General features: G+C 40.6%; 13 protein-coding genes across 13 annotated transcripts; 5 read left to right on the forward strand and 8 right to left on the reverse strand.

Annotated features, from left to right (window-relative positions):
- Positions 1 to 28: 28 nt before the first annotated feature.
- Positions 29 to 1,276, reverse strand: PICMEDRAFT_15226 (hypothetical protein). The gene has a single exon (XM_019160723.1). The coding sequence runs from the start codon at positions 1,217 to 1,219 to the stop codon at positions 152 to 154; it is 1,068 nt and encodes a 355-aa protein (XP_019018357.1). The 5' UTR covers positions 1,220 to 1,276; the 3' UTR covers positions 29 to 151.
- A 149-nt stretch (positions 1,277 to 1,425) lies between these two features.
- On the forward strand, positions 1,426 to 2,073 carry PICMEDRAFT_71338 (hypothetical protein; the record flags this gene model as incomplete). Its single annotated transcript, XM_019163896.1, has 1 exon — positions 1,426 to 2,073. The coding sequence occupies one exon, from the start codon at positions 1,426 to 1,428 to the stop codon at positions 2,071 to 2,073; it is 648 nt and encodes a 215-aa protein (XP_019018358.1).
- On the reverse strand, positions 1,844 to 3,697 carry PICMEDRAFT_15227 (hypothetical protein). The gene has a single exon (XM_019160724.1). The coding sequence runs from the start codon at positions 3,661 to 3,663 to the stop codon at positions 2,158 to 2,160; it is 1,506 nt and encodes a 501-aa protein (XP_019018359.1). The 5' UTR covers positions 3,664 to 3,697; the 3' UTR covers positions 1,844 to 2,157.
- A 211-nt stretch (positions 3,698 to 3,908) lies between these two features.
- Positions 3,909 to 5,470, reverse strand: PICMEDRAFT_15228 (hypothetical protein). The gene has a single exon (XM_019160725.1). It carries the CDS (start codon positions 5,394 to 5,396, stop codon positions 4,056 to 4,058), a length of 1,341 nt encoding a protein of 446 aa, XP_019018360.1. The 5' UTR covers positions 5,397 to 5,470; the 3' UTR covers positions 3,909 to 4,055.
- Positions 5,471 to 6,122: 652 nt separating this feature from the next.
- On the reverse strand, positions 6,123 to 10,362 carry PICMEDRAFT_15229 (hypothetical protein). Its single transcript, XM_019160727.1, has one exon. The coding sequence runs from the start codon at positions 10,073 to 10,075 to the stop codon at positions 6,239 to 6,241; it is 3,837 nt and encodes a 1,278-aa protein (XP_019018361.1). The 5' UTR covers positions 10,076 to 10,362; the 3' UTR covers positions 6,123 to 6,238.
- A 55-nt stretch (positions 10,363 to 10,417) lies between these two features.
- On the forward strand, positions 10,418 to 10,712 carry PICMEDRAFT_15230 (hypothetical protein). Its single transcript, XM_019160728.1, has one exon. The coding sequence runs from the start codon at positions 10,537 to 10,539 to the stop codon at positions 10,690 to 10,692; it is 156 nt and encodes a 51-aa protein (XP_019018362.1). The 5' UTR covers positions 10,418 to 10,536; the 3' UTR covers positions 10,693 to 10,712.
- Positions 10,713 to 10,968: 256 nt separating this feature from the next.
- PICMEDRAFT_15231 (hypothetical protein) lies at positions 10,969 to 13,647 on the forward strand. Its single transcript, XM_019160729.1, has one exon. The coding sequence runs from the start codon at positions 11,056 to 11,058 to the stop codon at positions 13,459 to 13,461; it is 2,406 nt and encodes an 801-aa protein (XP_019018363.1). The 5' UTR covers positions 10,969 to 11,055; the 3' UTR covers positions 13,462 to 13,647.
- Positions 13,648 to 13,657: 10 nt separating this feature from the next.
- Positions 13,658 to 15,043, reverse strand: PICMEDRAFT_76353 (hypothetical protein; the record flags this gene model as incomplete). The annotated part of the gene is made up of 1 exon (XM_019164948.1): positions 13,658 to 15,043. One exon carries the CDS (start codon positions 15,041 to 15,043, stop codon positions 13,658 to 13,660), a length of 1,386 nt encoding a protein of 461 aa, XP_019018364.1.
- A 233-nt stretch (positions 15,044 to 15,276) lies between these two features.
- PICMEDRAFT_71344 (hypothetical protein) lies at positions 15,277 to 18,014 on the reverse strand (the record flags this gene model as incomplete). The annotated part of the gene is made up of 2 exons (XM_019163897.1): positions 15,277 to 15,480; positions 15,531 to 18,014. The coding sequence occupies 2 exons, from the start codon at positions 18,012 to 18,014 to the stop codon at positions 15,277 to 15,279; spliced, it is 2,688 nt and encodes an 895-aa protein (XP_019018365.1).
- A 245-nt stretch (positions 18,015 to 18,259) lies between these two features.
- PICMEDRAFT_15233 (hypothetical protein) lies at positions 18,260 to 20,530 on the reverse strand. Its single transcript, XM_019160731.1, has one exon. It carries the CDS (start codon positions 20,483 to 20,485, stop codon positions 18,722 to 18,724), a length of 1,764 nt encoding a protein of 587 aa, XP_019018366.1. The 5' UTR covers positions 20,486 to 20,530; the 3' UTR covers positions 18,260 to 18,721.
- On the forward strand, positions 18,311 to 18,694 carry PICMEDRAFT_31250 (hypothetical protein; the record flags this gene model as incomplete). Its single annotated transcript, XM_019162685.1, has 1 exon — positions 18,311 to 18,694. The coding sequence occupies one exon, from the start codon at positions 18,311 to 18,313 to the stop codon at positions 18,692 to 18,694; it is 384 nt and encodes a 127-aa protein (XP_019018367.1).
- A 2,312-nt stretch (positions 20,531 to 22,842) lies between the features above and the next one.
- On the forward strand, positions 22,843 to 24,759 carry PICMEDRAFT_71347 (hypothetical protein; the record flags this gene model as incomplete). Its single annotated transcript, XM_019163898.1, has 1 exon — positions 22,843 to 24,759. One exon carries the CDS (start codon positions 22,843 to 22,845, stop codon positions 24,757 to 24,759), a length of 1,917 nt encoding a protein of 638 aa, XP_019018368.1.
- Positions 24,760 to 24,820: 61 nt separating this feature from the next.
- Positions 24,821 to 25,555, reverse strand: PICMEDRAFT_109306 (hypothetical protein). Its single transcript, XM_019159731.1, has one exon. It carries the CDS (start codon positions 25,434 to 25,436, stop codon positions 24,882 to 24,884), a length of 555 nt encoding a protein of 184 aa, XP_019018369.1. The 5' UTR covers positions 25,437 to 25,555; the 3' UTR covers positions 24,821 to 24,881.
- Positions 25,556 to 25,753: the final 198 nt, after the last annotated feature.

The following is a 25,753-nucleotide window of genomic DNA, read 5'->3' on the forward strand; positions in this document are numbered from 1 at the left end:
TTGTAAGTGTAGGTATTGCTATTCTTTAGCCTGATCAATTTTATCATGATTTGAAAAATTATTTTTATTTAGACATGCAAAAAAAAATAGATAAAAAAAGATGAAAAATAGAAAATGAGGCAAATGTGAAAAAATGTCGACGCGTCGCTTTCTACTTCTTGCCTGCTTCGCCACGTTGCTTAGTCCAGGTCGCACCGCCACTCTGGCGGGGCTTCATGGATTTAGTAGTAGAGTCAGTTGCCATCTCCTTATAACCACCAGCAGTATTCCGAAAGTCTCCTATCAGCCGGGATGTGTCCGTTAGAGCAATTTCTCTAGAAGCGGAGGTTAGTTTTATTGAATTTGACAATGTTAGCATGGCCTGAAGATATTGCTCAGGCGCCTTATTTTTGGGCAATTTTGCTTCAGGCTTTTTGGGATCGAGATATCTGTCCGTAACATCGACGATGTAACTTTCTTTGACAGCAAACACGTACGACATTTTCTTCCCCCATCCAGTATTATATAGCAATGGTTGGTCGTACGCATTTTCGCATGCGTCCAAATGGATCCAGCGTTTCTGTTTCTCGCTGTAGTACTCACACCAGACGTGGTCTTCCGCATTCCAGATATACCGCACATCAATGTCGAGTGACCGTAAGATTGCTATAAAGCAATTGTTCCACTCACCGCATCTTCCTTTCCGAGTCAATAATAGTGTTCTGATGTCGTTGTATCTGGGGAACTCGTAAATTTTCTGGCACTTCAAGCATTGATATCGTTCGATGACCGATGCTTTTCCTCTGTAATGCTCTTCTTTGTAAGGTCGACAGCCGGCCATATGTCTTATCTGATTCTGGTCTTCATTTCCACAATGTGAACATCCAAGCTTATTCACCCACACAAAAAACTCCTCCTTAAACCATTTCAATAGTTCAATCACCAACTGGTCAATATAACTGAAGCTTGTCGCTTGCGGTTGCTCCTCCTCTTTGACCCGTTCATACACGCCGGACGCAAGAATTGCATCAATTGCGTCTGTCTTTTCTTCATCTGTTAATGGCACAGCAAGTTTAGATAGTTCTAGAACTTGGTTAATGAACGGATACCGCCGGCATTCTATAAGCAGCTGCTGATTTGACCTGATCCTAGAATTACATTTTCGTAACAAGTGCATCCTTCCATTGTAAATTCTGTTTTTGATTTGTTCCCCAGTTAAGGAGGTAGAGCAGAGTTCCATGCTTGGTGGTTTTTATTATTCGGTGGCTACTTATACTGTAATATCGGACTATTTTCTATCACTTAAGTAATTAAGATTCAGATGTCCAAAGAAACTAGACGCAGCATGAGTTGGCTTACGAGTTTGACGTGAATTTCCATTTTGAAAATCCAATCCGCGTATCGAATATTCATTATACTGCTTTTTAACCTTCCAAGTCAAATACCATGGCTCATCCTTACGATCAACAAACAGCTGCAAGATTTAAATCGAAAACTCAAATTGGACTGAAAGCATGGGGATATAGCTATAGCTTCCTTGAAAAAAGAAGAGTATCGCCAACAATTATGCAAAACGAGAATCGAGAAAGAGGTTCACGGCACCAAGTAGTTATACAGCCTCCACAAGAAAACACGTGCAGAAAGAAAAGACGAACTGAAGATATCCAGTTTCAATATAGGCAGCATTACAGAACTACAAGTTCTTATTCTTCAAAAGACGAAAGAGCACTTTTGAAAGATGTCTTTGAATCAGATGAGGCATACGAGCAGCAACAAGAGTACTTGAGAAATCTTAAAGTTTCAGGTTACCTGATTATCATAATAACCTGGATTCTGTTTGTTTTTTCGATTGGAACTATCTTTAATCTCTGGCATTGGTGTTTCAACTTTAACCCTCAGTATATGAGAAAATTGAAATCAATCCCTTGGCTCAAAGTATTAATTGAAGATATCAGTCAGCAAAATGATAGTGCAGCCGTGCCTAACTATTATCTCTATCTCTTTTTTTTAAGTTTTGTTATTCTTTGGATATGGGCTGTTGCATCATGGATAAGTATGAAACTATTTAGGCATAGTAAAGGTGGTGGTTCCTAATACGTTGATAATCACGAAACTGACAAAAAGTTATGCATATATATGTACAAGTATGCTCTATAGAATTCTAAACTACAAAACTTTTTAGACAACCTCAACAACAAAATATTTCTTACCAATCTTCAACAATAAGAGCTTCTCTTCGATAGTGTCTGTAATTATATTCACAATGTAATCTGCTTCAGTCACTTTTCCTTCTTTGGTGTTACCAATATAAACAGAACCTCCCTTTATAAGTCTCTTTAGTTCAGACTTTGATTTTTCCCCTTCAGTAACCTTGTGGAGAAGATTGACAATGTTCAACTGCGTTAGCTCTTCCTTGGATATTTGAGTAACCAAGTTTTGTTTCTTGAAGGCACTCAAAATTTCTACTGCTTTGAAATTTTCCTTGATGTTGACTTTGCTAAACAATATCTCACTAATGACATAGTTACTAAACCCTTCACCGTCCCCGTGAACCAAGTCACACATTTCGATTGCCAAAACTTTTTGCCCAAATCGAGATCTTTTATCGCTGTTGTGAGCATGAACAATTTTATCAATTACCTTGGTAGGTAGTAAAGAAAACTTATAGAGAAATTTCGGAATGTCCTCATCGGTGGTATTGAACATGAATTGATAGATATCATATGAGGATGTTAACTCTTTATCAATAAATATGGCATTGCCGGCACTCTTACCAAACTTCACACCATTCGATGTAGTTAGTAATGGAACTGTAATACCATAGATTTCTCTGCTAGACTTAGACTCTTCTGCTTTTCTCAACCTATTTATTAAGTCGATACCAGCAACAATGTTACCGTATTGATCGTTACCACCAACTTGGATGTCAACTTGATATTTTTTATTTAAATAATAAAAATCGTATGCTTGTAGAATTTGATAAGTGAACTCGTTGAAACCGATGCCTTGTTCAGAGTTCAATCTGTTCTTGATGGATTCCCTACTCAACATCTGGTTTACCCGGATATGTCTACCATATTTCGCAAGAAATTCTAGCATTCCCATATCCTTCCACCATTCACGATTATTTTTTAGTTCTCTACTTCCAACTTCTGAAATTTTAATTAATGGATTTCTTGTTTCACCGTAAAGTGTAGCCGTATTGAAGAAACTTAAAAACTGATCTGAAATTCTTCTGACATGATCTAGTCTGGTATTGTTTTCCATTGCAGTTCGTTCTGTGGTTCTTCCAGATGGATCACCAACTTCACCTGTGGCACCACCGATCAATGGGTAAATATTATGACCACGTAGATTGAAGTGAAGTAGTACCATTAAAGGCAGAAGATTTCCCAAATGTAATGACTTTGCAGTGGGATCAGCACCACAATATAATCCCAATGTCTTCGTTTCAGCATGATCAAGTAGGTGCTTTTCATTTACGCATGTTTCAACCAGGCCCCTTTTTTGTAAATGTTGCAAAAGAGGCTCCTTAAAATCGTGATCTGCATCGCTCTCGTTGATCTCTATGCTATGCTTATCGAGTAATTTCGATATCGATGATGAAACGTGAAAACTAGATCTCGTGAAGGATTCGGAGAATAACCTTTTTTGTGCAACAAAGAAAAATCTAGGCTTCAACATTATCTCTGAGCAATCTAATGCGAATAGATCGGCATTATTTGCGATAGAAACTTATCGACTCACCAACTACAACCAACAAATAAACAGATAGATTTCTCGTATTTCAATTCAACGCGCTGAGTCTTAATTCCTCGAGCACGAATACCGTTTTCACCACCTGTAAATTTTCCCGAAGCATATACTTGCCTCTTGTAAATAGATGCATGAAAACCTTTTCAAATATTAAGCATGCATGCAAAAAACTTGTTTGAGGTCAAAAAGTTTGGGTGTTTAACGGCTACACCAAGATCGATGTATAAGAAGTTGATTTTACGAAAAGGGCGTAGAGCCTCGTTTTAAGAACAAAAGCTGAGCATACAAATATCTATTATCCTAAAAAGAATCCAAGGTTATTAAATTGAAACTTTTTGCAGTTTTGACTGGTGATCTTCTTCGTTTTCTTGTAATTTTCTTTTCTTGCCTTCGAGTAAAGCTTTCTGCTGTTTTGTTTTCTCAGCGATTTCCTCTAAAGCACCTTTCACCAATTCCTTCCCTTCAATACCATCCACCTTTCTAAAGAAGGGTTGCAACCTCCAGTATGGTACTTCTCTATATCTTCCACCCCATTCCTGTGTTTCGCCTACCTTGATTTCGTCTAATTCTTCGATGTTTTCCTTCTTGAATATCTCTTCCACGATATTCTCCATCATGACGATCACTTTCTCAATCTCTTCAAATGATGAATTTTTGGTGAGTTTAGCAATTTCAGCTCGTACATCCGTGTGATATGGTAGGAAGGTTTTCAAGGCTTTAAACATATGTGTTTTCATACACCTTTTAGATTCAGTGCCTTTACAAGACTTCACAATATCATAGTACTCTCTCATAAATTTATCAACTCTAGGAAAGAGCTTCTCTTTGTCGTTTGATTTCGTCCAGAAAACTCCGGGGTTAGAAAGATTTGCCTCTGCGCTCATTACCGCATCACAACCAATATCTTTTATACATCTTTCAATGTCATCCGGGTAAAGGATATTACCATTTGAGATAAACACGGTTCCCTCAGGTAAATTTTCCCTCAAGTACTTTACCAATTTCCAATTGGCCAATCCAGTTTTTTGTCCTTTCATTTCTCTAGTTCTTCCATGAATAGTCAAAAACTTTGCTCCAGCATTAAGACAAAGTTTGGCATAATCTAAAGACTTTGACCAATCATCAAACACTCTAATTTTTGCTGTCACAGGAAGTTGATCTCCTAGCTCAGTGGCTAATTTATTGATCAAGCTGTAGACTAAGTCCCATTCCTCCATTAAAAATGATCCATAGTGACCTTTTTTGGCTATTCCTTGTGGACAGCCAAAATTGATATCAACCGCATCACATTTTCCAACTACATGTTTTGCTGCTTCCAATAAAATGTCTGGGTCATTGGCACAAAACTGGATGATAAGGGGTCTATCGAGCTCTGGATCACCATCCATTTCACACAAATATTGATCCCTAAACTTCTTATCTTGGCTAAACAGGCGTGAATGTAACATCGGTGAATAACATAGCTGGGCACCGTATCTTCTAGAAATCAGTCTCCAACCTAACTCGGAGCCATCCACCATTGGAGCCACAACTCTTTGTGGCTGTCCAAGTTTGTTGAACAGCAGCCGGCCTGCCTTTACAGACGCTTCAAGATCGAAGCTTTTTTCTTTCGTAACCGAGGTATTGTTTTTGTTTGTCAAGTTTTCGGCTTGTTCGGTCATTCTCCAAAAAAATTTCAACTTATCTGGTTTCCAAATGTAAGGCAATAAAAAGCCAATTAACTTCATCAAACTGAGGATCTACTATAGGTTATCCACTAGACTTTTCAGCAGAAAGAAGTTGCTTGAAACTGACAAAGTGATTAAGTAATCATTTCTTCTGAACAAAAGTGAAAAAAATTTTATTTTCATGATAAGGGCTTAGGTCAGCAGTTTTTCCTTCTTCGGGATATGCTTTTGTTACTACTGAGTAACAATATATGCAAACTTAAACGCATTTCTCTTCTGGGAAAATTCATTAAAACCAAACCAGTAGTGCTTGATCTTAATTTCAAGGGAATATCTTCTTGGTGTATTTTTGAGAATAAATTTCTCTCTTTTTTGATAACTAAAACTTTTACTTACTAATAAAATATTGATTTCCCTTTGGAACTTAAGCGTAAAACTTTAAAATTTAAATGATCATTCAAAAGGTTTATTTCCAGTCAAAAAGATAACTTTTGATAACACATCTGCCTCTAACTTCGGGTGAAAGTAATGTTGGTTTGTTCTATCAATTTTCTATTCAAATGAAGCTGATATGAAATTTGCAACATAATCAATGTCGTGAGATTTTTCAGGGTTGTATATTTAATCTACTGAACCTTTTTCATCAGAACAACTTCTCTCCAGACTTACCGATGCCAGAGTCAATCTCCAAAAAGCAGATTAAAGTTTATTTTTATATTAATTCGGCGAAGTGGCTTACGCTTTGATCAAAGTTACTTTTCTATCCATAGGCATTATTTGTTTATAAAGGATCCATGATTAACATATATATACGAGTACGAGTTCACACATACTGTTCATTTCTTCAGAGATGCGCTTGCTGGACCTGGGCTCCATGAACTGGTGCAGTCATGAATGTGTATGGCTCTAGCTTTCAAAGCTTCTGCAAATAATAAAGCAATCGGCCAAACAGGAGCGTCTGCCAAAATCCTGACACCTAAAGATAAGCATCTCGTACTGAGCCTTCCACTTATGATAATTTCTGCTATTGGCCTCAAATCGCCAGGCTCTAGAGCAAGTCTTGCAATTTCATCATCCAAAATATCAACATCTAAAGCACCATTTGCTTGGATTCTCAAAAACTCTGAATATGAATGGTTATTTGAGCCCAGAGGTAATAAATTTTTCTCAATTTTCTTAAATATCTTTTCAGCACGTAGCCACAAAACACGGTCTGCAGTTGTTAGATTTGCATCTTTATCCTTATTTGAAAGATAGTTGTTTGCCCAAACTTCGGTGACGTATAAGTATTCAGAAATCAACAAGGTGGAAGTGAAGAGACAAGTCAGAAAAAATATTGGTGTTCTGATTGATGTTTTCTCGGCATCATTATTTATACTTATGATTTCAATCCATAAGTTGATAATATCAAGAGAATAATTGACTGAATCACGCAATGCCTCTACATCACGCGTTAAACTCTTAATTTCAAGATTCATGGCATCCCAATTTCTCTTCCAAACGTTAGATAGAACGGAGGAAATATATATGCATTTATTAATTTTAGCAAAGGATAGCAACGGTAATGTCAATTTTAAAACACAACTGCTATTGATAGTGTGGATATTCTGCCCACGAGGAACTAAAACACCACCATTTCTAATGTAACAACTTTCCCATATTTTGATCAAGGATTCAATGTATGGCCTTTGCTCCATTCTCCATTCCGCCAATTTAGCACCATCAGTTTTATCTTCGTGTTCCAGCTTCCTCGATTCTGTATGAACATATTCATTGATAGTAAATAACAGTGATAACATCCCCCTCAAACCAATGTCTTGGTCCAGGGATAGATTCTGCATTCCTCTCCATAACTCTTTATAAGCATGCCCGTTACTCAACCTGATTAGCGAGAATTTAGAGTTTATGTTAACGTTTTTCTCCTTCAAAATCGCCACCCACTCATTGAAGTTTTTACAGTTCCACAAATCTTCATTGGCACAAGGAGATCCCGACTCTATGTTATCTGCTGACATTTCGACTTTTCCGTCTGTTAGGCAGCCATATAAAACGGTTATGTGATGTAGCACATGAATCGTTCTAATTCTCGATTGAGCTAAAATGAAATACTTGTAGCAAGCCTCAATTAGGTCCAAATTGTTGGATTGGACAATATCAAAAGTAATGGAAGGAGGTAATAACAAGCTCTCTAAAGGCATATCTAATTTTGTTATTTTCACCAATGACACTAGAGAATTCAACTGCCTCGAAATCAACTTTGTTATTTCAGAGTCATTATGGAACATACCCAAAAACATGTGTAGCACTAATGCTTGAGTAATATGAAGAGGTATGTCATTAAATCTGTTCAACTTCATCTGGACTTCCATGAAGTTGTGAATCAAAAATCTGGAAAAGTTAAACAAAGTAGAAGAATTTCTTGCATGGAAAGAATAAAGCGCACCTATTGCAGCCATTGACAACATTAATGGAATTTGATCTAAGTTATCATCAATTCGGAAAGATGGTATGTGTATCAAGGGGAAATACACACTAAATTCCAGTTCATATAATGCCAAGTAATGGTTTAGGTCGTCTAATTGGGGAAATTGTTGTTGTTTCAAGTTATACTTTGCCATTATGTGTCTTCTAATAGATTCCGAACAGCGGCCGGGGATGGTTGGATTTTGGTAAGTGTGAGGAATATGCTTGGAAAGATCGATTTGCCTGGAACGGAAAAGATTTTTCAAGTCATTTGCATTTGAAGGTAATATATTTGAGCCAGTCAAAATATTTTGTGAGTTTCCTGGAGTAAGGTTTGTTCCACTCAGTGGAGAATCAGCGGCATCTGGAGTATCTGTAAAACCAATGTGATCAGAGACCATCGGAAAGTTGGTCTCAATTGGAGCGTTTATGAATTCGTTGAACCAATCGGTATCTGATGGATGTGACAAGACTTTTTCCAAAACAAGGTTAGGTTCCGGATGTGAAAGTACTTTCTGCAGTGCCAGATCCGAATTGGGATGAGAAAGCACTCTTTGTAAAGCTTGTCCCGAACGTGGATGTGATAAAACCTTCTGGAGAGCCACGCCATTTTGAGGATTTGAAAAAACCTTTTGTAGGCTGATTTCATGAGGGCTCATATCTTCACTTCCATTGCTTCCGACTTTGTTACCGCTAGTAGCACTTATGGAGCTACTACCATTGCCACTGGGATCCTTGATTTTGTCCCTCCTTTTCTCGTTCTCGTCACTATTATGGGCAGTACTATGTTTGTTCACGTTCATGTCATTTGAGAAATTGAATGTAGAGAAATCCAGACCCAAGTCATTCAAATCGATATTTTCCAGAATATCCAGATCTAAATAGCCCAGCTCGCTATTTGGCTTGAACAACAGCTGTGGTGAAGAAAAATTGACTTGCTGAGGAGCTTCCTTTTCCAGCTCCTCCATTTGCTTGTCGTGGGGTATTTTGCTATCCGGTAAACCGGTGTACGAAGATGAAGCTGCAGCGCTAAAAGAAGCATGCCTTTGGTTTCTATAATTGGAACTTGCCTCATCTTCTGCAGAGATGTCATTCAAGTTTGCCAGATCGTGAGCATACATTGCTTGTGGATTATCATACTCGTGCTCTTCGCTATCCAAGTCGGAATCTAAATCATCCTCATTGAGGTCGTCAAACTTATCATCGGTTTTCGAGTCTACTCGCTTAGTCTGTTGACTCTCTGGGGTTATATTTTCATGGCCCAAAGGCTTGTTGAAGTCAACCTTGTTGATGGCGTTACTGCCATTTTTGTTATTAGTGTAGATGTTTGGGGAAAACATCAGCCCATTGAGTGAGGTCGGAGAGTTGTACGCAGCCGAGTTGGTAATGCTTGAGCCAAGAATGTTTGAGTTGAAAAAGTCCATCTGGTTCATAAGCGGGTTGGTAGACGATAGTAGAGAGTGACCCTGGCTGAGAGAGTACATGTTATTGTTTTTATTCATTGTAGTGGTGTTGAGGAGGTGTCCTGGTTTGACGCTGTTGTTGGAGTTACTACTATCGGATAAAGGGGAGATGGAGGAGACGTTATTGCTTGCGGTAGAGTTGCTGATTGCAGGGGAGACATCATTGGTTCCGGTGGACGTATAGTTTGCAGCAGGAGCGGCCGAAGAGGCTATTGGTAGCTTTGCGCTGGTGTTATTTCGCACAATGTTGATGTTGTCGTTTAAATAGTCTCTGACAATCTCACCGTCCTTGGACAACAACTTCTGTGCCCTGCCCTTTCTCTGGATATTTGTTCTGTTGTTGGTGGGCAAGGACGCGTGCAACTTCTGCTGGTGCCTCAACACCAAGTCTCTTCTTGCGAAACACCGTCCGCATGCGGCGCACTGAAACGGTTTCTCGTTTGTGTGGGAACGTTCGTGCCTTTTCAAGTGCTCTAGCCTAGCAAACGCTCTTGTACATATCGAGCAGACGTGGGGTCTCGGCTTCCCGATCATCTTCGAGCCGCTGGACGACTTGGAAGACGCCACCTTCTTCAACGGGGCGCCGAAGTCCTGCTCATACTCATCCTCATCGTCTTCCAGAAAGCTGTCGTGTATCCCCTGCTGCTGCTGGAGCTGCTGCTGCTGGAGCTGCTGTTGTTCGATGCCATCGGTCAATATTGCGCTTTCTAGGTTCCGTTTGTTGCTTGCCGAGCGTGGCGAGTCCATGGCAAGGTGTGTGTGTATGGCTTGTTCTCAAACAAATAAGAGCCAACTGGACCTGCTGCACTGCTGTAGCTATCTGTGGCTGCGTCTGTGTGTATTGTGCTGCTAGTGCTCTGGAGCGGGGGTCCGGCGCAAGGGCTAAACAGGCAAGGGCGTGCGTAGATGGGGTAGGTGCACGAGTGTATCTGCGACAGAGAGACAGTATCAGAGAGTGTGGTGCGTGCACACGGCGGCAGACAGAGCAAGTGTGACACTGCCTGACACTGAGCGACCCCAAATGGCAGGAACGTGTCTGTGGTGCTACGACAGCCGAGACGGTGGTGATTGTCGTGAGGGCCCGAAATGGAGAAAGGGAAAGAAAATCGGCGGGAGGGAATAAAAAAGAGAAAAAGAGGAATGAAAAACACACTTCTCTCCCGAGCGAGACCCTGCGACACGCTCCGTGTGGTGCTAGACTGAGAGAAATGGGGGTGAGAGCAATGGGAAAAAGGAAAAAAGGAAAAAAAGAGGAAAAAACTTTTCCCCGGCAGTGCAAGGGTCTGGCCGGAGTCCGAGACATGCTGCAAGCAGAAGGCAAAAACAAAAAAACAACGGACGCCCCCCAACCGCTGCTGACGTAAGCAACGTAAGCTTGAAACAGAAGGGGGCGGCTGCTGACATAAGCGCGCCTGCTCGCGGGTTGCCGGATCTGTAATTACGTCAGCCGCAGGCAAATGTTCCCGATTTTTTAGTTCTCGCATTTTACCTGTACAGAACGCGACTCTCGGGCACGGAGCGGTTTCTGTGCTTGCTTACAGTATCGCGAACAATCCGATCACGTAGGCTGGCAGGAAGATGCACTGCAATACACACAATGCGCTGAAACAGGCTAGATTTCCCTTGTCCGTGGCGGATGTCTCCTCTGTTGTAAGGGTTGGCGAAGTCTGTGACAGAGGCGACAGCAGTATCAGCAGTAGTAGCAGCAGAAAGAGTCTTTGTTGATCATGTTGAGAGCACTAGGATTCAAAGGGTCTGCATCCCTTACGCAGGAGGAAATCAACCAGAAAGTCGCTAACCAGGCATTACAGCTGGAGAGGGCCTTGAAGGCGATGGACTACGTTCTTGACGACAGGGCGGAGGAGGCGTTCAGGTTGTTGGACGACCACGACAATATCGCCATCTCCCAGTTGGCGTACGGGGTGGTGCAGTTCTTGGAGGCGACGTTGGGCTTCGAGCCGGAGACGATGAAGAAAGCATCGGAGACGCTCTCCAAGGCCGAAACCATGGCGTGGAAGGAGAAGACCAGTGCAGAGAGAAACAACGTCAAGTCGTCCCAGATTTACCCTCCTGGGACGGAGTTTGCTGTCGCCTACGCCGAATCAAACCTCTTGAACGCTCTCTTGATGTTGTTGAGTGAAAACTTCATGGAGGGCGCCAAGGCGTTGTTGAAGTTGAGAAGGGCGTACCAGACCTTGGATGCCATCAGCAAACACCTCAGCACTCCTCCAGATGCGTCCTCTTCCGCCTTGGCCGACCTCGACTCCTATCCGACGTGTTCCAAAAGCAACTCGTCGAGTTTTGTCGATCTTCCCTTGCCCTTGACCGAGCAGGAGCTGAAGGACCGCAAGATCATCGACGAGTTAGACCAGACCTACCACATGCGTAAGTCAAGAATCAACGGCTCCCACATTGGCAACCCCCCCGTCTCTGATTCCTTGAGATCTAACTTGGGGTTCAAGGACGAGTCCGCCACCCCTGCTTCCGATAAGGACGTACTGAAATTCGGCAACCCGGAGGTCGCCTCAGTCGACGAGTACATACATTCCGGGGTCAACCTCTGTTTCGGTATTCTTCAAGTTGTCTTGTCATTGATTCCTCACGGCATCGGTAAGGTTTTATCAGTTGTGGGTTTCAAGGGCTCAAGAGAGGCAGGTCTCCAGATGGTGTGGAACGCTGCCCAGGAGCGTAATATCCATGGTGGTATCGGCTTGTTGGCTCTATTGGTTTTCTACGATGGACCTTTCCAGTTCACAGATGTGGATTTCGATGTTCCAACTGCAGAAGAGCTAAGTCAAAACGACGACAAGACAAACAAAGACATCGACACCGAAATGGAGAAAGAAACGGCACAAACATTACAGAAAATTAAGACAAGCGCTTCTACCGCCTCCAAGAAGGAATTGGTTGAGGACAAAATAGCACTTGAGCGTATGGCAACATCAGGCCATGGTGAAACCTTGCTTCATCCTGGTGAGAAATTGGTCAAGGTGCTTCTTCACTCTAGAGCTCTATTCCCTCACAGCAACCTTTGGCTACTTCAAGAATCACGCATGCTTGCCTCCCGTGGAAGATTGCACGAAGCTGTTGATCTAATGGACACCGCAAAACCTTCTCAGATGAAACAAGTTGATGCTCTTTTGGGATTCGACAGATGCATGATCTTGGTATTCTTGCATCATTTTGACAGAGCTGCTAGCGATTTCCTCGACTTGATCAAAATCAACTCCTATTCACACGCCCTTTACACGTGGTTTGCGGCAGCATGTTACCTAGAAGCATACAGAATGTCTCTAACGGGTCTCATTCCAAAGGATACAGACGTCGACCCTTCCAAAATTGACACCTATGCAAAACTGGCCGAAAAGTACATTCATGAAGCCCCGAAACTCATTGGAAAGAAAAAATTCTTGTCCAAGATACCACCTTTTGAAAAATTTATTGCAAGAAAGTACAAGGAGATTGAGGATTCTCACAATTCTCACCCAAAAACACCTTTTATAGACTGCATTCAAACTTCTTTGGTCCACGAATTGGCTTATTTCTGGAATGGTTACAACAGAATGTCAACAGAGTGCTTGCAACTCTCAATATCTTTATTAGCATACTCGGCGACACCTACCTCATTATCTTCATCGAGCCGCACCTCCTCTGATGTGACTTCGGGAAATTCCTCGATGTCAATACATTCGAGTGCATCAAATAAAACTTTGGATCTTCTTCCTTCCCCGATTGCTTTGACGTTGACCAACAAAGAGACTGGTTTGCCATATGCGAAGATTCACGAGTCAAAGGAGCAACGCATCATCCGAGTCACTCTTCAGTGTCTTGCCCTCAGAAGGCTTGGTTACATTAAAGAAGGTTTGCAGATTTTTGACAAAGTTGTCATCTCAAACTTAATATTACCAGATGGAAGGCTTACTAAGCTTAACGAAAATCCTTACTTGTACCCAACTGCTCTATATGAACGTGCCCTATTCACCTGGAAATTAGACGGTGCTGATGGCCTCGCCGAGTGTATGAAATGGCTGAAATACTCCCAGGCTTATGGAGGTGATGACTACGAGTTGAGTACCAGAGTCACCATGAAGACGAAAGCTGCAATCGATAGGTTGGAAGACCTGGACTTCTGATTATTTGTTGCCTTATTGATTGTAAGTGCATAAACATTCTATATTTTTACAATACTTCTATTTTCCCTTTTTTGAGCCTTGTCTACTATTTTGCAAGATCCTCAAAGTATTGCCTACGTTTGAGATATATATTTTTACACTCACGTTTATAAAGAAATCACGATTTAACGATTCATCTATTTTTACCAGCTTAACCTTAGAAGACGTAAAATAGTAGAGCTTCAACCAAAAAGAACACATACATAGCCAAGTTTGTGGATTGAAGTCTAAAAGCTGTATTAGGAATTTCATTCTCATCTTCTTCCAAAAAGATATTATTTTCTCTATATCTAACTTCATCTTGCCTTGAATAATTTTCTTCATCTAACTGACCATCCATTAATTTTTGAATCATGTTAGCTCTACGCAAGGCATTTGACTTCAACCAATCTTTCTGAGCTTTTGTTTTCAAAAGTTTAGGATCTATTTTTCCCAGAAGATCCGGCTGACTGGATTGATGTTGCTTGATTTCATTATTATCATCATTCTCATCATCATCATCATTAACATTGGCATTAATATCTCCATCGTCATCATCTCCCTCATCATCATCATCATCATCATCATTATCATCAATTACAGAAAGACTTGGCTTTATACGCTTAGCAGTTTTCTTCTTTTTTGGATTCTCATCTTCTTCAAAAAGATCGAAATCTTTGTAGCTCAAGCCACTTGCTGCTTCCAGAATACTTATGGCATCCTCTTCCTCCCAATAAGAGACAACATCTGCCAACAGATTGTGAAACTCTTCAATTTCTTCTTCCGGAATACTCGAGAAAAGCGGTTGACTGTTTACATTTTTTAAACCTTTCAAATCTTTCAGACTAAGTTTATTAGCTGCTGATGATACCTTTTTATTGTTACGGGAACTTCTGTCATCATCATCGTTGTCCTCCTCGTCATCAGCATCATTTTCATATTTACCAAATGGCCCCTGTGCTTTAGAGTCTTCGTCATCTTCATTATCATCTTCATCATTATCATCAGCATTCTCATTCTTTTTGAACAGGTTATGCAACTTATCCATCAATTTTTGAAATTTATTACATTCCGAAGTTGCTAAGAATGCAGCCCATTTTTCTTTACCCATTTCGAGGTAGTTATCCATGAGTTCTTTCAATTCTTCAGTGTCAACCTGGTAAACGATTGGTTTACCATCATTATCATAATACTGATCATCCCAATCTGGAACGGGTCCACTTACAGGCATTTCAAACTTTTTGTCTCCCAACCCCAACTTCTTTTGTAAACTTCTAAAACTGTAACTGTTAACTGCTGTTTCATCCTCTTCAAATTCTTCGTCTTCTACGATATCATCATTTTTTTTGGTGACACTGCTAACCTTAGTTTTGACTACTCTGTAGGAAGGATTTCTTTTCTGTAAATGAGGCTCAATCAAAGAATAAGATTTCTTGATGTACTCTTGATTGGGTTTACTTAATACAACCTGTCTGCTATTATGTTTGACGTATTCCGTACTCAGGGCGAGAGTTGGCAAAACGCATACGCACACTAGTGGGAATGTATAGCAAAGTTTAACCATTGTGGCTGGTCGATACAATTATTCGAGTATACAGATCACAAAAAGGAGTTGTCAACAAAGAAAATGGGGATCATCATTCAGTTGCCTTAATGATGATCGATTTAATTTCCTCTTTTGAATTCGCACATGTTGGCTGAAATACAAACTAGGTACCAAAAAAGCGGTTTTCATCAACACACTTGTTGATCGCCCTTTATAAAAAAAGGCTTTTCACGGCTAACCTTATGTTAGATTCAGTCAAGCCAAAGTAGTTCATCAAAGCTTAGTCCCAACGAGGAAAAGAAGTCGCCCATATTGTTCTCCGGTATTAGTTCATTCACATTTTCCAAAGTTGGGTTAAAAATAGTAGAACCACAGACATTACCGTTGTTCTTTGAAGATGTATCAATCGTAGTGAACTGATTATGCTCAATCTCGTTAGATAAAGAGGATTGCTTCTGGCTATAAGCAAGTTTTTGATACATTTTCGTTAACCATTTTCATCAACGTAAGACAAATCATTAGCCAGCCCATCCAGCAAATCATTAGATAACGATATGTCACTTCCGGAGCTAATACTCTTACCAACAGACATAGGTTCATTTTCCGGAATATAGTAAATATCTCTTCGATAATTTTGAAGCCAGCCGACTAGCCAGGATGGCATTTCTATCTCAGCCTTGTAGTATTTCCAGTTGGAGATCTGAATCAAAGTTCTAAAATTATTCGCCGTGAAGAATTCCATGAAGTTGAATAAATGAAATTTCTCACTATAATCAATAGAGTCTTCCTTGATGCTTTTGAATATAAACGAGTGCGCTTTCAAAAGTTTCCAGCAGTAGAAATATCTTTTGCACAAATGCTTTAATATTGGAAGGTGGACATCGATAAATAATTTCATAATAATCTCACTTTTGTAGTACTCAATCTCTTTAATCAACTCTTCATTTTTTACATTAGACTTCTGGAGTTTTTTACCGGCAATCAAGGCTTTTATGTATGAGCTCGTAAAAATGATAACCCCTTTATGCATCACAAGCTCGACGATAGGGACCAAAAAAAGATCAAAACCGGTCCCAAAATACTTACTGCTAGAATACACTAAGTTATGGAGGTTACCAATCACAAACATCCAGATGCTTAGCACTTTATTGTAAAAAAACGTCGTGGCATCAAAGTGACGGATTTGCTGACAATAGTAAAAAATATGTAAGAACACTGGTTGTAACAATGAGAGCGCATGCAAATACATTATCATATACAAAGTCTTCTCAACTTTTTTATAGTGTAAGTTTTGGTGATCCATCATTAATATTGTGTCGAATGAGCCTAATCTGTGACGTAAATGAAACATTAAGCCCGACGTACTGACTAGAAGATCTTCTATCGTTGGATTTTCACGCATATTTGTTACCAAATCTGCAAGTTTTCTCATTTCCTGTCCAGCTAGAAATTTTTTTCTCATCATATCAATTGTCACACGTTCTAGTTCCAAGTCAGCAATGTTTGATACTTTTTCATCAAACCAAGGAAGCTTGGTATCATAATGATCAGGATATATTGAAGGAGGAATTCCAGTTTGCATATATTGATGATTATCTCCCGCAATCAACCCATACCATATTTTTCTCCGAAGAAGGTCATTTTTACTATTGTTTGATTCTCCTCCAAATGCTGGATCTCTGTTTAGCCCAATAGTGGTTGCCATTTGAATTAATAAACCAGTATATATGTGGGAATCACTTTCTCCAAACGACTGGAAACTGTCTACTTTTTGATACTCTTCCAAAAGTAAGGCACATTGAAGAACAGATAATTGACATCTCTTGAGTAGCCTGAATTCATTCAAACACGATTCTGTGCAATTGATCAATAAATTAGATTGTGGGATTTTTGATAAATATACGTCGTCCGGTGTTGAGTCGCCCGAGTCTTGAAAATTTCCAGTATTGTCGAGCAAAGATTCATAAGCAAACATTATAACGACCATCAAGGAACCTAAAATTGCAGTATCAGTTTGTTGAGACAATGTTAGTTTAGTCACTAGCTCTTCGTTTTTCAAATCTGTAATGTGGTTTCCATTAATTATTCGTTCTACATCCTCAATGAAGGAGGATTGATCTAGGTAAGGGAGAAATGGATAAACATATCTGAAGAATCTCTCTATGAATAGCCAAATAGCTCTTTTATTAGGAAGAAGATCCAGAATTTTCCTACCTAAAAAACAGTGATCTTTTTTCTCATCAATCCCGTGATTGCTAAGCAAATTAGACTTCACGGGACATGGTGAAGTTCTGAAGGTATTTTTTATCGTTTGTTGATAACGAGCAACTGCTTGCCATAAAGGAGTGGAGAAGGGATCCTTGACAACTATTGTTGCCCAAGAAAAAGGTTCGGCATTTCCAATTTTTGCGTTAGCAAAAAGTTTTGCATCTACGCCATCGTATATACCAATTCTGACTTTTCCGCTTATTCTGAGTTTTTCACAAAGCTGACGTATCATTTCCAAGTTATCATTTTTCTCATCATCTAAACTAACCTGACTATATAGATTTGGAGATGGAAATACAGATGGAAGCGCATCAGCTTTAGACTCAGATATGTTGTTTGTACCCGTCGACTGAGGAATCAGAGATTCAAGCCTTTTGATTTTGTCGTTGAGCATTTTTAGCTCAGCCGACACATCTGTTTCTTTCTTTTGGAGTGGACTTGTATTGCTATTCGTCTTAATATTGATGTCAAAAGTACTCAATCCTGATTCATCTGAGGAATTTTTATTTTCGGTTATATACTTCACAAACATACCGGCATCACCATTTCCTAAACTTAGAGTTTCTTCGAAGTATTGACAATTTGTGATCTTGTGTGCCTCGCATACTCTGCAGGTTGGTTTACGCCGGTCGCATTTTATCTTTTTGCGCCGACAGTTCGAACAAGATAATGGTATCCTGTTTCTTTTCTGCACCTTTTTACTCAGTTGAGCACCATCCATGCTGAAGATTTTAGTGATATATTTTGCTTCTGTTCTATTAGCTCTGAGGGGCATCAGGCCAAGTAGCCGATAGAGGAACCCGATACGTAGTCCGTATATGCGGCACAAACTGAGCTGACATTTTTACGCTCAAGCGAAAAAATAAACAGCGATTATGTCCGAGCCAAACTCGATAGAGACCAAAACTCACCAAGCTGGCGAACCCGTATAGATTGATGTTAGGCCTTCTACACCTAGTGAAAGGGCAGGTAGAGTCAATCAGGATTTTGAAAAAAGTGAATTTTATATATACCACTATGGTAGAGACGAATACTCCGCATTCTGAGTGGAGGAAGGAACGGCCTAGTTTGAGAGATGATCCGCAGACATCAATCAAAGTGGCATATGAGTGTGTGAAGAAAATATTAGAACTCGATACAGAGAACGTGGTGAGTGACTTGAATGTTATGGAAAGTGTAAACAATGTGTCAATACTAAGATTCAGAGATTTAGAACTATATTGCTCAGAAATGAAGGCTAATAGTGAGATTATAAAGAAGGCTGATGAGGAGCTAAAGAAGACAGTACCGATGTTAGATAAAATCGAGCGGAAAATCGACTCGTTGCACTCAATAGTGTTGGAAATGAACGAATGGTCAAAAGAGCTTGAGGTAAAGAGCAAATATGCATCATCCAAATAGGAAAATATACAAGAATTATGTATATTGTTAAAAAAGGAAATCAAAAATGGCTTCATCAACAAACTGATTCTTCAACTCGTCTTTCTCATCATTGATACCAACGACGGTAGGATCCGCAATCACTTCTGGAAGGGGTGGCGTCTCCTCCACATCACTGAAAATTAATTCCGGTTGGTAGTTACCCTTTTGAGAGGGATATAGATTGTCGAGTATTCGGAAAATACCATTTTGAGGATCGTTTAGCTTATTGCTCTGTAATATGTCCATCCAGAATTGGTCATCTTCTACCGAAAAGATGGAACCAAAAAGATTGTCTGACGACTTTCCATCATTGTTGAAAAGACTGCGACATATATTAGGTCTTCCCATGGTTGAGTCATTGCTCAACTCATCTTTCTTTCTCCTCAGCTCCAAATTTAAGTTTGAAAACAGTTCTTCATTACGAGGATCTTCATCACAGATGTCCGCTTTGTATTTCCGCAAGATAGATGTAAAATAGCAATCGGGCTTGTTCGGATTACTATAATTACTCAAATCGAGAAGCTGCAACGTTTCCATCAAATCGTCGGCGGTGTAAGTTTCAACAAAATTGAACGCACCTCGTTGATTTTCGTAAGAGAGTAACCCGTCTTTGAGCAAAGTGAAAATGTACGATTGTGCCTTCAAAATTCTCCATGCGAAAAAGAAATTTGAGGCCAACAACTTCAAAACTTTTAAATGCCTGTTGTAGAAGACGTCGTAAAGAACTGTGTGAAGTATTTGATTGATTAATTTCAGTTTCACCGCATCCAGGGGATCATACTTCAACAACTTTTGTTTGAAAATGGAGTATTTTACGTAGTTGGAGGTGATGAATACCATGTTTTTACACATTATTATTTCCGTTGAAGGAATAACAACAAAATCAAATCCAACTCCAAAAAACTCATGGCTTGACGATGCGATCTCTGGTATAACACTCAAGAAGCTCATTGAGGAGGCCAATATCTTGCTTGAAAAGAACTTTGCTGCAGGAAAATGCTTCATTGACTCGAATTTCAATCCGAGGTGCAAAAGAATTGTGAATATAAAAGAGATAGCTTCAAAAACAATCAAGGTATTACCGACTTTTTCGAGCCTGTTATAGTATGTGTTGTTATTTGATTTTTTGAATAAAGTATTAAGGTAATCAAATCTGCTCACAAGCGTTTCCTCAAAATTCTCAAGTGACTCAAGTACACTAAGGACAGTTGGTGGGTTGTGTATATCACAAATTTTATCTGCAATAGGTTTAATTTCAGCCTCAATTTCGTGCCTCGTGTGTATCAATTGAATAGTCAACTTTTCAATGTTAGGGTCATTGTTGTTAGAAAAAGAAGGGTCAAATTGAGGTAGTTCTGTGTCACACGAAGACTCTGCGATGGATTTAGGCACACCTTCCTGAAAATACTGGAAATTATCAATAGAAACCAATGTATGCCAGATTTTTCTTCCTAGAGAGCCACAAATTGCATTACACGAAAAATTGGCAAATTTGCTGGGATCTCTGTTCATACCTAAAGAGGCTGCCATTTGAACCAAAATACTGCTCGATAAGTGGGTTTCTCCTTGTGTATAAAGTTTCTCTCCATCAATCTTTTGATAAAAATTCAATAGTAAGGCATACTGATAGATTGGGAAAGTGCAACGTTTCATAAAGTCATAATTACCGATTATGTATTTTGCTAATTCGATCATTCGGTCGTTGAGGGGATGATTTCTCAGATAAATTTCTTCATCACTGTTCGATAAACTCAAGGCTTCATCGCTCATCGTAATCAAGGTTTTGTACGCAAGTTTGAGCATTACTAGTGTCGCACCAACATAAGATAGATCCAACTTGTTTTTTATATTGATCACGGTAATAAATTCTTCTGAATTATAATCTCTTTCCTTTTTAGTGTTCAGCACTCTTTCCAACTGCTTTTTACAGCAGTTGTAATCGGTATACGGGGCAAACGGGTACACGTAACGAAAAAACCTTTCAAACAAAAGCCATATAACCCTTTTTTTTGGAAGAACTTCCAATAAATCACGATAAGTCAAGTTCTCGATGGGTTTCTTTCGCTGAGGGAGGATACTCGAATTGATGTATTCATCGTAGTTCATTCCTATTTTACCTAATTCCGCATCATCCAAAGTTGAAGGCTCAAGCGATTGTTGATAAAAAATATCAGAAACCTTTAGGGTGTTGAATTTTTCGTTGAGAATATTTTCAAGGATAGGTTGACTAAATGAATCCTTGATGACCAAAGCGACCCAAGCAAGCGGACCATAACCGTTCACCCTGGAAACAAAATAAAACATAGGTTTGTATCCGCTATAGATATCAAATTTCTCATCTGGGGTAAGCTTGAGATAAAAGAGTAGGTTCATAATCCTCTGCCGTATATCTTTTTTTCTTTTAGCTACGGGACTATGACTGTCCGATTCATACCTATCAAAGTTGCTACCACGACCAGCAGAAACGGCAGCTTGACTCGCTTTGAGGTCGATAGTGTGTTCCAAGCTGCGCAATTTGTCCTTGATCATCTGTATCTCCGAGACCAAACCAGTGTCATCGGTCGTGTGCCTAGGAATATTGCCCAAAATCTCTGTGGTAGCTATGGAACTTCTTCCATCTTCAGAGAATAGATTCGACTCGGAGTGGCTACTGGAGGAGCCGCTAGGAAATAAAAACCCCGGAGAAGGTTGCACTTGGACGACCTCATTATGCTTTGGTGCTGATCCAATCTCTTTGCTCACATGGAAGATGACCCCCGAGTCACTTGAGTCTGGCGATGGATAACAGCATCTATCAGTCGTTTTCCGAGCAACACAAACCTTGCAAAACGGACGTCCTCTGTCGCATTTTACCTTCCTGGCTTTACATGCAGTGCACGAGAACTGCACACGTCTCCGCTTAAGTTTGCCCTGCGAAAACGATTCTGCAGGCATCGGAATTGGAGCTGGAGTACTCATTGCTGTGTGGTCGGATCTCTGACCAGTAGCGACACACCTCCGAACAAATCGTTATGGTTGCCATAAAATTAACCTGCAAGGAGAGAGATCAATACAACGATGCTACACGTCTTTGAGCCTCGCAGTCGGAGTAGGGAAAAAGCCCAACTCCGCAAAACTCCTTTCCATTTAACTCGTACTATGTATGCAATGGACATATACGATCCTCTGGATCCATCTTCAATTTCGCCTGCCTCTCCCCCAAACATCCCAAAAAGGCAGTACGACCGAACCAGAGTCTCGGCCTCGGCTTTCGCCCCCGGTCCAATAAAGCCGAAACTGTGTATTTTCCGTCGATCGGCGCTGACGTAATTTGGTAAGCAAGACAGAAAACCGGGACTCAGCACTTTTGCCCCACTTTTTCTTGGCTGTCCCAAAACGGCAGGTTTTTCCCTCAGTGATTTTTCCTCTTTTAGACAGCTGGCGAGCTTCTCTGAGAGGCATTACGCTTTTCACATGTGCCCCGAGACCAGCAGGGATGCTGGCACATGCACAGCTTGGTGAAGGTGGTAGTGGCCCGAGGGGACAGTACTTATCAAAAGCAACTCAAGAGAGAGACATGGCCAAGGCAGTAGAGTTGAGCCCGGCCAAAATATAAATACCGCTCGGTTCACCTCGTCTCTAGTCGCAAGCGCAACAACACGTCCGAGATACTGGCATCAACCTTATTGCAGCAGTGGCACGCACGCACCCAGTAAGTAGTCACCAAAAGTAACAGCCCTCTGCCGCGTACGAAACAAGGCACGACAGAGCACACGCATAGCCATCCAATCGACGCTAGAGCTCAGGAGTGAGATATCACCAGCATCCCCGATCAAAAAAGGAGGGCGAATTTGCTTGCTTTACAGCTGCACAACCCAGGGCCGTCGCAGAGAGGAAGTTGCGATCCAAGTCGACACACAATACCCAGCCATTGCTTTAGATACCTGCAGAAAGAACAAGGCAACTGGGATTTTCTATTAGCGGATTTCTTTTGCTGTGGCAGCGAATAATATCAAAAGCCGCTAACAGTTCTCACTTTATTTTACTCTATTTTTATTGCAGTTACTATTATTTTTTTTTCTGCAATATTTTGACTTGAAGTTGGCCCACTTGTACACATTTTTGACACTTCGGGACCGGACACGTAAATGGTCAAGAACCTCGCTGACTCGGATGCACCTGTGAACCCGTTCAGTGAAAAGATTGCAGCATCATCAGCAGAATACATAGTAGCAGATAAAGATAAGTCCCACATGGATCAGTACTCACCACGACGACTTCCTCTGAAGATCCCCGAAATGCTTCGCTCTAACAGCATCGACAACAATGGGAGCAGCAGCACTAGCACATTAAAGGATAAGTTATCCGAAACTGTCAAACCTTTGAAGAATGCGAAAGAAATGGCCAAAATAAAACAGAAGAAAAGCTACTCCTCTATAACGGGCTCTGATGATAACAACAGCGGCGTTGCAGAAGATGACCTGCTGTTGGCGGCTTCAGCACTTGAGAAACTCAAAAGTGACAAACCTCTCCCGGCCACACCGGCCACCATTCCTTCTCGCTCTACTTCTCCATCTGAACAAACACATAATTTCTCTGCACCAACAGCTCCGAAACCCACCATTTTCGACAAAATGATTTCTCACCCGTTAATTTCGAACTCCATCAATTATGTCCTCGAAAAAACAATTAATTCTTCGAACAATAACATTTTTCAAGGAAGCAATTCGAACCCTGTATTACCCTCTGTTGACGCGGTAACTCCAATCATAGAATTGCCTCACCTTTCCCATGAAGTCAATAAAATTGATACCAACATTGGTGGCATGGCAAAAAAGAGGAGGAGAGAGTTGGAGTCAGTAGACCCTTTAGATGCGTCGCATCGAAATAAGAAAACCAAAGCAACCATGTTGTCTACGGTACCCACACTCCCCAACAGAGATGTTCGATTCAGGAGGAAAAATGGACGGCAGAATCTCAGGCAGCAAATTGCAATGTCATCTGCTGTTTCTGCTCAAAAATCATTACGGGATTTGAAGCACTTATCGAGCTTGAACTTGAACATTGAGAGTCGGAAAAGATTAACAATGTTGATTCATTTTTTGAAATTGGGGAATTCTCAATTAAGTGAAAGGATAGACAATTTGGTTCAAAGTGTAGACGAAAAACGTCAAAAACTTTCTGCCAAAACTGGTAGCACGGGAGAAGCAAGATCCAATAGTGAACCGGATATTAACATACAACAAATCAAGTCTGATATTGTCACAACAGTCAAGAAAATTGTCAACGTTGTTTCAAAAGTGTCTGCTCAATCTTTATCAGAACCAGCAAGATCCAATGTCCGAGAAGCTCTTTTGAAACTTCCCACAAATTGGGCAACAATGTTGAACAATGAATCTGTGTTTTCAGTAGGAGTGGATGATGAATATGATTTCAATAGTGAAGAAGATGACGACGACGAAGATAGAGATGATGACGACGACGAAGATGACGGTGATGAAGACGATTTCAAAGAAGCACACGAAACCCGAGTTTTGAGCTCATCTCCTACTGGCATTTCTGAAGAGAACTCAAATGGTGGAGATTTTGAGAACATACCTACAATGACGGTAAACAATCAAACTATTTTTCAAAGAAAAAGGAAACCTTCCATAAGTAGGCGTTTACTCACTAGCTTACTTCGATACAGGAAATCCAAGGGTGGAGGCCTAGAACAGAACACACTTAAATTAAAAAAATGGTTCAGGGAGAAGATCAAAGATCAAATAATGCATGATTCGAGCGGGAAAGTACTCATTCTTGCACAAGAATCTTTGGACATGGTTAATAAGATCATCAAGTTTTGTAACGAAAGTTTGGACAAGGCAGAACATTGGAACAACGACAGACAACACCAACACCAGGTTGAATTGCTGCAACGACTCCAGCAGATAAACGGATTCAATCTATCACTCATCCCCAACAAAGGTAAGGAGGAAATTATTGAAACGATGGTGGTCAAAGAAAACGCCACCACGAATACCAAAAGCTCGTCCGCGGAGGATGATGCCAAGAAGGCTAGTTAGCTTGCATTCTTTTTTTGTACTGTATACTATAAATTTCAAAAAACTTAATGAACAAATCGTGATATTTTAAAATACGTCAAAAATCATTGAAAAAGAATAGGCATAAAACGACATTAAATAACTTATTTCTTCAAAGCATCCAAAACAGCCTCAATGCCTGAATCAGAAACGGCTCCCTTGACCTTTTCCACACCTACATATTTAACCTTACCAGAAGAGTCGATGATGAGGGCGCTACGCAAGCCACGCAACCCGTATTTGGCAAAAAGATCATTTGGTTCACCAACCAAACCTAGCTTGGTAAGAAGTTCTGCACTGGCGTCACTGACAAACTTAATGTAACCGTCTTGGAGCTCCTTCAAAATTTCTTTCTTTCCGGAGGACAAGTTCTCACCCCAAGCTCTGGTGATGAATGGACTGTCCGTGGATAAGATAAGGAGGTTTTTGACACCGGCGTCTTTCAAATGACCAATTGCCGAAGTAGTCAAGAACCCTGGGACGTGTTTTTCAGAGCAAGTCGGAGTGAAGGCACCAGGAACAACGACTACCACTGTAGGGTGTTCAAGCTCGTTGATGTTGATCTTCGATGGTGCATAAACACAGACATCTCCGACAGTCGGTGGAAGATAGTAGACTGGAATATCTGGAATTGTGCTGCCGACGCTAACTTCTGCCATTGTGTGTATTTCTTAATGCTCTGTATGTTTTTTCTAAACAAGTTCCAGAAAGAAATAAGCCTGCGGAAACCCGATTGCCTTCGAACACTTCAGCAGAAGTTGGGGCTTAAGAATCTTTGAAGCAACCGTTCCCTCTGTCATATCGGAGAAAAGCCACACTTACTTTGAGAATAGGGCTTGCAACAAAAAATAATGTTGCAAATTTAGTCACGTGCATACTATCCTTTCGACTTGCCCGGGGTTTTGTCTGAATGCGGTAACGGGGGTGCAACATGGACCGGAGAACCATCTCGAGATGAATATTTGGAGGCTGAACA

This window comes from Pichia membranifaciens, assembly GCF_001661235.1.
Source record: "Pichia membranifaciens NRRL Y-2026 unplaced genomic scaffold PICMEscaffold_2, whole genome shotgun sequence".
Classification (NCBI taxonomy): Eukaryota; Fungi; Ascomycota; class Pichiomycetes; order Pichiales; family Pichiaceae; genus Pichia; species Pichia membranifaciens.

Coding starts and splice junctions, on each gene's coding strand:
- PICMEDRAFT_15229 (XM_019160727.1), bottom strand. CDS start 10,075: ATGGACTCGCCACGCTCGGCAAGCAACAAACGGAACCTAGAAAGCGCA.
- PICMEDRAFT_15233 (XM_019160731.1), bottom strand. CDS start 20,485: ATGAGCGATGAAGCCTTGAGTTTATCGAACAGTGATGAAGAAATTTAT.
- PICMEDRAFT_15228 (XM_019160725.1), bottom strand. CDS start 5,396: ATGACCGAACAAGCCGAAAACTTGACAAACAAAAACAATACCTCGGTT.
- PICMEDRAFT_109306 (XM_019159731.1), bottom strand. CDS start 25,436: ATGGCAGAAGTTAGCGTCGGCAGCACAATTCCAGATATTCCAGTCTAC.
- PICMEDRAFT_15227 (XM_019160724.1), bottom strand. CDS start 3,663: ATGTTGAAGCCTAGATTTTTCTTTGTTGCACAAAAAAGGTTATTCTCC.
- PICMEDRAFT_15226 (XM_019160723.1), bottom strand. CDS start 1,219: ATGGAACTCTGCTCTACCTCCTTAACTGGGGAACAAATCAAAAACAGA.
- PICMEDRAFT_15231 (XM_019160729.1), top strand. CDS start 11,056: ATGTTGAGAGCACTAGGATTCAAAGGGTCTGCATCCCTTACGCAGGAG.
- PICMEDRAFT_15230 (XM_019160728.1), top strand. CDS start 10,537: ATGGGGGTGAGAGCAATGGGAAAAAGGAAAAAAGGAAAAAAAGAGGAA.